This window comes from Monopterus albus, unplaced genomic scaffold (assembly GCF_001952655.1).
Source record: "Monopterus albus unplaced genomic scaffold, M_albus_1.0 scaffold186.1, whole genome shotgun sequence".
In the NCBI taxonomy this organism is placed as follows: domain Eukaryota; kingdom Metazoa; phylum Chordata; class Actinopteri; order Synbranchiformes; family Synbranchidae; genus Monopterus; species Monopterus albus.
In genome coordinates this window covers 2,503,069-2,515,464 of record NW_018128066.1, presented here as the reverse complement: position 1 = coordinate 2,515,464, position 12,396 = coordinate 2,503,069, and the positions used below count along the sequence as shown (strand labels likewise).

Below are 12,396 nucleotides of genomic sequence, written 5' to 3'. Positions count from 1 at the left end.
AAACAACGGAGTAGACTGAACATAAGCAACACACTTCGGGTGTCATTGTCTCCTATTACCCCCAGATGGGACCGTCTCGTTGCAGAGAAACAAGTTCAGGGCTCCCATTGATTTAGCGTTATGGGGAGTTAAAAATTTCAACACAGGGGATTCACGTTTATTATATTAACAATATACACAATCTACGTAGCCCCCCCCCGGGCCGCGGTAAAATTGTCAAGAGTTGACCGGTCCGCAGTGATAAAAAGGTTGGGGACCACTGGTCTATAATATAGTCACCGGTCGATAACTCCCTCCTTTTCCAGCTTCTGTAAACAGTCTATAACCTTCTTCTTTTTGCCAGTGGTGGGGTCCCTCTTCAGTGCTTCATAGGTGGTGGTGTCACTGAGGAGGTAGGAAACTCTGGACTGATAGTCAGATGAGTTTAGGACCACTGTGCATCTGCCTTTGTCCGCTGGAAAGATTGTGATGGTTTCATCCTTCTCTGTCTGAGAGATTTTTGACCCATTTGTCATGCAATGGTTGTGGGTTATGCTCCTCCTTTCTCCCCCAACCAAGGACGTCTGAGGCTGGCTGTCCATTCTGTAGTCTCTGGAATTTAACCATTTGGCGAGACTTGCTCTTGTTATGTTGGGTAAGTTGTGCCTTTTCCATGAAACTTGAGATCTCCTGAAAGATTTCTCTGGTAACCTTAGTGGAGAGTCTCCTTACTAGTTGCTCAGTTTGGTCCATCAGGTTGTCTATCGTGAAATGTATTTGTCGAATCCTTTCACTTAAAAGTTGTGCTGTCAGACAGAGAACTCACAGACACAGAAAAAGAGGTATTAGCCAAGGGATTTAATTTTCCGGTCACACCCAAACAAATCCCTGTGGTAGACTTCATCACAGCCACAGAGACAGCCATTAGGAACAACAAGCTGGCCGTGACAGAGGCGGAAGAACTGAGGATGAAGGTCACAGCTGCTCTGGCCAGTGCCAAGCTCCCACCCCCAAACCTTACCCCCGAGGAAAGGAGGGCTTTAGCTGCACTAGAGAAGGATGAAACCATCACAATCCTTCCAGCGGACAAAGGCAGATATCCGGGAAACGAAAGTCCTCCTCTTGTACTGAACCACCTATGAGGAAGGCAAAACTCACAGATTCCCTCACTGGCTCTCAGCGGGTAACACAGGCAACATTTGACAAGCTTGTGCTAACATTTGTATGTGAGGCCAACCAACCATTTTTTGTTGTGGAGACAACGTCCTTCAAAACTATGATGAAAACCATGCAACCTCAGTGTAAAGTAACAACAAGGAAAATGTTATGCTCAAAAATACAGGAAGCTGCAAAAAAGATGAAGACCATAATCATCAAAAAGCTGAGCACTGTGAACTACGTATGTCGCCACCACAGCAGACTGCTGGTCTGCCACACAACATAACTATTTAGGAGTCACCTGTCACTGGATAGATGACACCTCTCTAGAGAGGCACTCTGCTCTCCAGAAACATTTTGGACATGTCATGAAAGAGCTGATTGCAGCAGCAATACTCCTGCCAAGATTCAGAACATCCTGGACCACAGAGGAGAGCATCTTAAAAGCTGGTAAATGTGATTATGTTTATGAATTATGAGCTAGTGGACACTGACATACATGAATCTTTATAATGTTACTGTCATTTAGGAGTACAGTGTGTCAATGCCACAGGGTGGCAAAAGTTTGAAGCTCAGGAAACTTTTCATGTCAAACATCAGCAGCTTGGCAGCCTATACAGTAGAAGAATAAGAATAATTAATTCTTTTGAAAACCATTTATCTTTCCACAGGCCTGGAATTCATCAGACATCACCTAGACACAGAGTTGGATGATGTCAGCACAAATAGCAGCCTCTCTGATGAAGATGACTTCTTTTGGAACCATGGGGTCAGGAAAACCAGAAGCAGGAGAGCTGGAGAAGTACCTTTCATGTCCATCCACCAGAGGTATTGATCTATTGCATACCTCTCCTCACATCAAGAAGTTGTCACTCAAAGTTAACACAGGTCTTCCTGCATCTGCAGCCTGCAAAAGACTTTTTAGTCATGCAGGGCTCCTGTTCACTGCTAAACGATCACAGCTTCACTGCAAGAACCTTGAGAGCCAACTACTTCTGAAGCTTAACCGTTACTTTACTGAGTGAAGAACAAGCATGTTTTAGCTAAACATGCAGAGACACAGACATGCACCTACATAGTTTATGGTAAAAAAAAATCTGTTGAGCCTGCTGTGCCATTTGGAGGGCAACTGAATATACAAAATATCTTGCACTGGAAATAGTTTACGCTGTTCAAACATACATGTAGGTATTTGTTTTGAAAGTTATGTTGTGAAAAAGTGAGATTAGGAAATTTGTGTTTCTTGTTCCTTAATTTGCTATTTTGTAAAGATATTTATTTTTACTCGTTTATTTTATTTATTTCATTTTATTATTTGGAAATGCCAGAATTTGTACAGTGTATCATTTTGTCTGGCTGCTTACATGATTTCTACAAAAATCAATCAGACATTACTATGAAACAATTACTCAGTACATGAGTAGTCTTTTCACCGAATACCTTTTTACTCGAGTAATATTTTGAATGACTACTCCTACTTGAGTAATGTTATTTTGAAGTACAGCTACTCTTACTTGAGTACAATTTTTGGCTACTCTACCCACCTCTGTTTTGTGACCAGTGCTCTTATTAAAAAACTTTTACCTATCTGGCCTTATAACTGACTTCACCCTCGACATTATCGGCAGGTTTATGCCAACGTGGACAAGGAGTCTGATGTGACTGGTGTAATGCTGTGTGATGGACATATCGAAAGAAGTGACATGGTCATGAATTGATATGCTGAGAGACATGGTGTCAGTCTCCTTTATGCACATTTGTATTAATGTTATCATGTTGATAAACTTTGCTTTGCTAGAGGATGAATGACTTTCAGCATACAGCAAAAGGTGAACCAGCAGAAAGTTGTAATAGCTTTAAAACTTAAAGAATGACATTTCATAGTGAGTTGATAGTGGATAAGCAGATCAACTCAGCTGCGAAGTCAACCTTCTTCCAGAAGAAGTTACTAAGTCACCCCTCTCTCACCTTGAGATGGTTCACAATGCTGCAGCTCCTTTCTTCAGTATAAGTAAATTAGATCATATAACCCAGTTCTGGCCACTAGTACTGTCAAAAGTATTTGAAATGATGGTAGAAATAGTGAATGAGCTAGTACTGACAAAGATACTGCGGTTGGAGCAGAGGGAGAGAGAGATCACGGCCGGCTGGAGGCTTACCTCATGACAGTTTGGTTCTGATATAATCCTTCTTCGGTCAGGCTTGTTTAGAAAAGTCCAGTATGTTTGGATAAAAGGCATTAAGCAGTAGATAGTCAGCAGAGCGAGTTCTCTGTGTTTGAATGAACAGCTGTTTGCTATGAGCACACCCGCTGCAATGTCACCGCATTCAAAAAACTCCTGCTCAACAATTGACAATAGAAGAAAAAGTATAAGTCCTATCTTGCATATTGAAGTATGCAGAAGTAGAATTTCCTATTCATTTGAAATGAGCTAAATTTTCAGAATAAAGCTAAATATTTTAAAAACTATGAAGCTTAGAAAAATTCTGTGAGCATGTGAGCGCAATCTGTAATCAGGGGCTTTTATTTTGAAAGTCAGGCACATTTTGGGGCATTCATGTGAGCTTAATTTGTAATCAGTGGCTTTTATTTTGAAAGTCAGGCATATTTTGGGGCCTCGTGTGATCTTAATTGGTAAACAGGGGCTTTTATTTTGAAAATCCAGCATGTGTTGCGGCCTTCATGTGAGCTTAATTTGTAATCAGGGGCTTTTATTTTGAAAATCAGGCACATTTTGGGGCCTTTGTGTGAGCTTATTTTGTATTCTGGGGCTTTTATTTTGAAAATCTGACATCCTACAGAACACTCATGTTACACCAATTTCTAATCTGGGGCCCTTATATTTAATATGCAGTATGCTTCAGAGTGGTTTTGTAAAATCCTGACAACAACTTTCCACCGCAAGCACATTCCAGCCTGTGCTGGTCTGACTGATGGTGCTGTGTGATGTGTCCTGCTAGGACAGGACAAACTGACAGTAACAAGGAGGAAAGCTCAGAGCTTTGAATATTGCAGGGCTCTTATTTTGAATGCAGACCAACCTGTGTGTGTGTGTGTGTGTGTGTGTGTGTGTGTGTGTGTGTCACTTTGCCTCTCTCCTTCTGTGTGTGTTACTGTGCATCACTGTATTGCTTTTATTGTATATGTTTGGATTTTATTTTGTGTGTGCATGTTATTCTGTTGCTGTTTGTGTGTGTAAAAGTAGCAGGTGCATCATTAAATGACTCAGAAGTTTGAGGACACTACAGCAGATTTCAGTCAGACATGAGCCTTTGTGATGGAAAACTGTCCTTATTAATATATTGCCTTATTAACATACTGATTGTTGCTATGCAGTTTTTATATATAGTTATTTGTGTGCTTGTGAAACCAGACAAACCTCTGTGTCAAAGTGTCTTTAATGAAAAGCATGACCTTGTATGGATGTTAAACCAGACAGCTTCTTTTCTGTGTGACAGACGTTTCCTTAAACCTACATACATATGTCTATGTTTAAGAGCTTCTCCTTCAAACTGTTATGTTTGACACTCTGTGAGAGTTCACTCCTTCCTGCAGGACTATAAATGCACATCAACCTCCAGAATTGGTATCAAGTTTCATTTTGCATTCACCGAATCCTGATAAGACCATTTTTGCCATAACAGCCTTGAATAATTGACAATCAAAAAAAACTATAAGTCCTATTGAAAAAATCTCTTCACTATGAGTGGCAGGAGGTTTCAACGAGCATGTTGTTCACGTTTATGTCAAGATATTCCACAAAATGAAGAAGCTGTGGTGATTTACAAATGTCCTAACTTTTGCTTTGAGTGGATTTTCTGAATAGTTTTTTTTCAATGGCTGTTTATGGGAGAGTGAGGCAGCACTCTCTGGAACGTGCCACATCATTCAAACACCGTTCATCCTATCACAATAACAAGGGCATTTTCTGATTCCTCAATTTTCTCTACTGTTTTCATGTATAATTTGTGTGTGAAAGCTTAAGGTAGGCAGAATAAGAGTAGAAAAAAGCTGAAAAATTGTGAAAAAGCCAAAGGACAGAGCTGCGAGTCATGTGACACACTAACAGAGAAATGTCCAAAATCATCCTCAAAAGTAAACTGTGGGAATTCAAATCTGTAAAAGGTATCAAAAAACTGAATACAGCCCTGAATAGCTAAAGAGATGCTGAATTGCTCAAAAGTCAAATGGTTTTTCTATCTGAAAGTATGCTGAACTGTTTAATCAACTAATGAACTGAATCAGCATCCACACAATAAAGACCAGGATAACAATAGTGTGGATGCTGAATTAGCATCCACACAATAAATGATTGGGAAACATAGTATGGATGCTGAATCAGCATCCACACAAATACAGTAATTCTTTCTCAATGTAGGAGCCAGAGTCAGATGGCTTTCCAACTTTGTCATATACCCAGAGTATGAGCATCTAAAATTTCATAGTAAAAGCTCCACACAGTGATTAATGTATGTTGAAAACAGAGGGATGTGAAATATGCCAAGGTAATGATTCCACAGACTTTTTTTGAAAATGTATGTGTAACATGTTAATTCTGGTTACCATAACAATCACTAAAGATAAATGTGTTTATTTGTGGATTCATGCTTGTGTAGGGGGGGTCACTGAGGCCACATTGTGCTGAGCCCAGATTTTTGTACTATGCCACTGGCCTCAGCTGAACTTTGTGTTTCTTGCTAACTGGAACAAGTTAGCATGCTAACACATTGGCTATGGTAAACATGAAGCATGATACCTACTGTGCATGAGAAGCATTGTCATTGTGCAAATGCATTTATCTAATAGCATTTACCCAGAGTTAGTAAAGCCACATAGAACTGCTAATGTTTTCATTCACTAGCACTGGTTCCTTTTATTGTTTGTGATCTGTACTTATGATTAGCTCTTCTAAATACTCTTCACAGGAAAATGGTTGCCACAGCATGTTGATGCTGAGGTAGCTTACCAGACTTGGAGAGTGGATATGTTGCATTGTAGTAGCGCTCATAGAACTGAAGGATCAGCCCTGTAACATTGAGAGCATAGTCACCCTGCATGCCATCTATGGCTTTTTTTCGAGCCCAGATTCGAATCTGCAAAGAAATTGAAAGCTTGTAGTCCACAACAGTGAATTTAAAAAGAGAGAGGGAGAGAAAACCTTCACTGTCCGAAAGATTGTTCATTTAATTCTGCAGAAATATACAGTGACATGTATGATGTGACTGCTGGCCCTTGCCTCTTTAATATTGGTTGTTTGTACTGCTTGTGTTCTAAGACCCTAATGCTGTTTGTATGCTGGCCTCAACAAGTATGAAACTACTGTATATGAAAGTATGAACAAATATGTACAAATAAAAAAAAAATCTTACCAACAAATTCTTGTTTTTGTTTGAATGAATGCTAACAAAGTCACTGACAATAAATGCCAGTAGATATGTGGACATTCTTGCTGTGGGCTCAAATGTAGTTACTTTCACAGGAACACCATCAATGAAAGAATCTGCAGTGTCTGCACAGGGAGAAGAAGAATTAACTCTGTTAGCATTCACAGTATTACTGATTTTCTCATAACATTTGATTTATTATTTAGAAACTCCCACAAAATGTTTGTCTTTTGCTTTGAAAATCATTTTTGCCATACAAAAAACACAAACATTGCTCTTTGTTGCAATAAAGCCCAGTGGTGTTTGTATTACTGTTAATTAAAAATATTTGATTTTGTACTGGCCCAGTTTGCATTTCTAGAACGAACCAATTTCCCTGCCATTGGACAGAGCCACTGTTCCTCGGTTGTGGATGATGATGACGTTGAAGACGGCTTTCATGGCTGGCTCATCAAAGCAAGGGAAGGTTTTCCTGGCGTGCGTTGCTTGCATCTGCGAAGTAGCCAAAATTCTGCAAGATGTTTCAATTAAACATTAGCTCAGACCAGACATCAACCAAGGCAAAAACTTTCAAGTCTCATCAGTAGGAACACTGTAACCATGAAAATGAACTCTTACTATCAAGAGCAGAAAGATGGTGTACAATTATGCTATGCTATGTCATTGCTTACTTTTTCATACCACCCTCAGTGTATTCACTCCTGTACAAGCCTGCCAGATCATCTGCCAGCTCCCCCTGAAATTCAGTGTGGAGTAAATAGGTTGCTCCCACCGCTAGTCTTCTATGCAGCTGAAGAACCAGATACTCTGTCTTCGCCACAAGCCAAGACTTTTGTATAGTGGGCACAGTGGCTTTACTCAGGCCACTCAGCTTAGCATGGTGTCCATGAAAGGTGGTGAAGTTCAGTTTGGTGGAGTGGATAATAATGAGGTCTGTTTCCTTCACACATCTGAAGACCACGGTTGAATTTCCGGTGAAGATGTACAGGCCGTCTGTGTTAGGCTCCAGCCAGGGCCACAAGGTCAAATTGTAAGAGACAGGAACAAGGGAGTCTGGAAGTCTGTAGTGGTCCCAGGGCTCCTTTGGGGTGAACTCAGTAGTAGGGTGTGTGGGCATGCTGGTACTGTCTGTGGCTCTGTCTCCAGGCCTGCCTTGATTCTTGGCCTTTTCCTTGTCATAGGCAATAGACAGCGCTATAATCATGGCCAAAGCACCGACCGCTGCTATAAGAATCCCGAGGCACTTATTTTGACTAACATAAAAAACTTTTCCCATGTCTAATTCAAGAGGTAGTGACAACTCTGCCAGAGTCTCAGAGGTCTCCGTCTGTGTTTGTCCAGCAGAACAGGTCTGTACCCTCTTCAGTTAATGGTTGAGCTGTTAACATGGCACAAAAGATATTTTCATAATAACACCTAAGGAGAAGGAGAAAATGGAAAGAACCTTGGTTTTATTCTATTTATTTTGCTACTCAGCAGCTTTATAATTCATAAATGTCAAGTAATGGTGCACAAACAGTGTTGTTCAAAAATGACATTGTAATTTTTTTATTAATATGTGCAACAAATACACTATTATTATCAATGAATCCTTTTACAGAAAGGTTCTCAGTGGTCAGCTGTATAAAGCAAGGTGGTCAGTTGTTACTATTCCTATCCCTGCAGCAAGTGGACTGAAATGTGAAAAGTGAATGTTTAGGAGTGGACAATGTGAGAGCAAAAAGATGACAAATGCCAGTGACATGACACGAGAAAATATACCTGCAAGCATACTGGTTAAGAACCAAATGAAGGAAAGTCAAATGTACCAAATCAATTCTAACACCAGATCAATAAAAATCAATATAACCAACCAGGAAGAAATAGAAAGTGCTGCAATGCTGAATACTTTAGAAGGGCGACTTTCATCTACAATGGTATACAATGAGAAAGTAAGGGGGGGGAACAACTATGGCTGTGTCTGAAGGCAATAAAACCCACCCACCACACCATCAAAGTTCAACCCATTCCAGAACTGTCTGTAAATGTAACAGGTTCATGACTCCAACTTTAGAGGTGCTGCTAGGCAGATTGTGTTGTCTTTGGGCAGAGCCAGGCTAACTCTTCCCCCTCACCTCTAGTCTTTCATGCTAAGCTAAGCTAACAGGCTGGCGGCCGAAGTGAACAGACACAACATTACCATTAATATTCTTATCTAGAGCTCCTAAAAAGCTAATGTATTGATTTACTAAGTATCAATAATGTATTTAATAAATACAAACAGCCAGAGTCATATTTTAGATGACTGCTTGTTTATTCTGTTCTCTCACATTCTTTTTCTTTCATAGGGAAAAGGATAGACAAAAGATATTGAGGGATCCGAGATGGATTTACAAAAAAGTCAAAAACTCCAATCACTGTCCGGGTTACTGCTCTTTCCTTTTGCTTGAGGTGATTGTTGTGGTATTATTGGCTTCTTCTCCTTTTTATTATTCTGTCTTTATTGTCTGTATGTCTTGTATGTCCTAGTAGCAGTAGTCGCTATTTCACTCTGTCATTAACTCGACGTTATTATTTAACTAGAGAAATGCATTTCCTGTCAAAAATTCGTGTGGATGCTGATATGCTGAAGGATCGCCCTGAAAATGCCTGAATTCAATTGCTTAAACAGCAGAAGGATGTGAAGAGAAGTTCTTTGTTGAAATAGTTGAGAAGAAATGGTTGAAGTTTTGTGTTGAATAATCTGAAAGATGAGATGCAATAAATACAAGTAGGACTGTCCTTGAAGAGCTGAACATTTTGATACCTGAATGGCTTTTCTAGCTGAAAGTATGCTGAACTTATTAAGATGTGAAAATTGTCCCATTGGGCCACACAAAGTAGGTAAAACAAGTAGGTGTGTGTGTGTGTGTGTGTGTGAGAGAGAGAGAGAGACTAGTCTTGCACCCTGAGGACTACTACAGTGTGGCTATTGAAATGAAACATAAAATGTCAACATCACTTATTCCAAAAACTGTAAAAGATATCAAAAAGCTGTTTACAGTATTAATAGCTGAAGACTTCCTGAATAATTAACTGTTGAAACTGTGTTTTTAGCTGATGTGAAAACTAATATGATGTGAAAAGTTTATCAATTCATTTGAATGGGGCAAAATTTGCTAAAAAAAGCTGAACATTTTAAAAAGTATAAAAAACAAAAAATATAAATACAAGTAACAATGTCCTGGAAGAGTTGTACATTTTGATACCTGAATGGATTTTCTAGCCAAAAGTATGCTTAACTTATTAAGATGTGAAAATTTTCCCATTGGTCCCTGCAAAGTAGTTAAAACAAGTAGGGTTGTGTGGGTGTGAAGGTGTTTGTCTGTCTGTGTGTATGTATGTGTATGAGAAAGAAGTGTGTAGTCCTACACACTGAGAAATACTAGGGTGTGTCTATTGAAATGAGACATAAAATGTAAACAGTAATTATGCAAAAGCCATAAAAAATATCAAAAAGCTGTTTACATTATGAATAGTTGAAGAATTGCTGAATAGTTATTAGTTGAAATGGTGTTCTTAGCTGAAGGTATGTTGAAGATATTAAAATGTGAAAATCTTTCCCATTCATTTGAATAGGGCAAAATTTGGTGAAAAACGCTGAATATTTTGAAAAATATAAATGTTACAAACAAGAAAAATAGTAAAGTATGTGCTTAAAAAGCTGAACATTTTGATACCTGAATGGTTATTCTAGCTGAAAATATGCTGAAGAAATTAGGTGACAAAAAATGGATGGAAGAACCAAGAATAATAAAAAAAAAGCCAGCCACAGAAATAGAGAAATGCATTTTTTGAAAAAAAAAAAAAAATGTGTGTGTGGATGCTGACCGCTGAAGGATCGCCCTGCAAATGCTGACACACCACAGCTAAATGTTTTGATTTTAAAATATTTTAAACATCAAGCATGTTGTGGGGCACTTATGTGAGCTTAATTTATAATTGTGCTTTTTTTTTTAAATTCTGGCATATGTTGGGGATTTAATGTAATCTTAATGTGCAAGCTGGGCTGTTATTTTGAAAATCCATCACATTTTTGAGCCTCTGGGTGAGCTGAATTTACAGTCTGGAGCTTATATTTTAAAAATCTGACATGGTATTGGACCCTCATGTGGGCAAATTTGGAAACATGGGTTTTTATTGTAAAAATCTGGCACATTTCTGGGGCCTTTATGTCAGCTTAAGTTGCATTCAGGGGCTTTTATATGGAAATTCTGGCATGTTTGGGGGCTTTCATTTAAATTTTAATTTGCAATCAGAGGCATTATTTTGAAAATTTGGTGTATTTTGGGGTCTTATTTTTAACTTATTTTGAAAGCAGACCAATGTGTCTCTGTGTGTGTGTCAATGTTGGTGTGTCACTGTGCATCACTGCATTGCTTGGATTGTACAGTGGGTACGGAAAATATTCAGACCCCCTTAAATTTTTCACTCTTTGTTATATTGCAGCCATATGCTAAAAGCATTTAAATTCATTTTTTTCCTCATTAATGTACACACAGCACCCCATATTGACAGAAAAACACAGAATTTTTGACATTTTTGCAGATTTATTAAAAACACAACTGAGCTCAATATGCTCATAATTAACTCATGCTACAACAGGATGAAGGGAAAGAATGAATATTTTACCCTTCCAACATGATAAATTCGGAACTATTTGTGGCAAGCTAATTAACAAGCTAATTATTAGATCCTTAGCTCCTTAGGACCATTGTTAACGAGCTAACGTAACGTAATGCAATGCAGTGCTAAAGGTTAGTTTATAGAGTAATTCGTATGGCAGTATAAGTGGTAACTGGGAGTTGAGACAGCTAACTTATTGCTCTCTGCCACAACTTTATTAATGCTAGCTATAGTGTTAGTGACATTGCTAACACTATCCGCCAATGATAATTCATGCCAGACTCCGGCATAAGGGAACAGTGTAAAGTACGTTTGTCTGTCCTCTATCTCATATTAAAATATTGTTTCCTCTCTTATACACAAAAAGTTGATCCTGCCTTGTGCTTCACTTTGTAAGCACAGAAATACAGACGTTGAAACTTTTAAGTAATTTACTTAGAAAACAAGACTAAAATGAACAGTGTGATTATGTCTGTGATGAAAGGCCTTCTCCCTGCCTCACACTGTAGTCCGCTAGTGTGGTGATACTTGTTTTGTTTGGAAATATTTGCTAGTTGTACACTAATAGTACACATATTGCATCTTGACACATGTATAACAGACATTAAAATATTGTTTCCTATCATAAGCACACAGCGTTGATCCTGTTCTGTGTTTCACTGTGTAAGTATAGAGGAACTCATGTTGAGTATAAAATCAAACTGCATGATATGAATATGTGCATCTTATTTCGTATACCAGTAAAATTGTATGCATTTTAATGCAACACGTCTGCACACACGTGTGTAATATTTCACTTTTAGGTGAAATTTAAATAAATGTATAAATTCAATTATATGGTAAATATTGAGTCAGTAGTTAAGGGCAGTGTTGGATTGTATCACATTATATGCAGAGGTGTTTCTGTGTTTGTGTTCTCAGAAGTTACATGATAAGGTCAGAATATTTGGAACACTTGTGGATGTAATGTTGGCCAGAATTATTATGTCTACCATTTGTTGAAAAACAAATTTGAAGAATAGAAAACAGAGGTCATGAGGAAAAGCAACAGAAAATTTTTAGATGAAGTCATCAGTTTTCACTGTATGTGTGATATCACAATTGTAACAGTTGGATGTTTCTCTTCATAGCAGTCAATGTGTACTATTTGTCATGTTCTCCCATTTTAACAAAGTTTCAAACATATTTACATTTTTTTAGATAGAATTGCAATATTAAGTTGTTTACCAT

General features: G+C 38.4%; 1 protein-coding gene across 2 annotated transcripts in view; it reads right to left on the bottom strand.

Moving 5' to 3' along the window:
- The window catches only part of LOC109969906 (aminopeptidase N-like), a 38,420-nt gene that overhangs the window by 21,060 nt on the left and 4,964 nt on the right, over positions 1-12,396 (bottom strand). For both annotated transcript variants that reach the window (XM_020617131.1, XM_020617132.1), the window contains exons 2-5: positions 7,194-7,938; positions 6,891-7,033; positions 6,508-6,647; positions 6,105-6,231 (exon numbers count right to left, since the gene is read on the bottom strand). In XM_020617131.1, coding sequence (XP_020472787.1) covers positions 6,105-6,231; positions 6,508-6,647; positions 6,891-7,033; positions 7,194-7,798 — 1,015 coding nt within the window. In that variant the 5' untranslated portion in view covers positions 7,799-7,938. The remainder of the gene's footprint in view (positions 1-6,104; positions 6,232-6,507; positions 6,648-6,890; positions 7,034-7,193; positions 7,939-12,396) is intronic.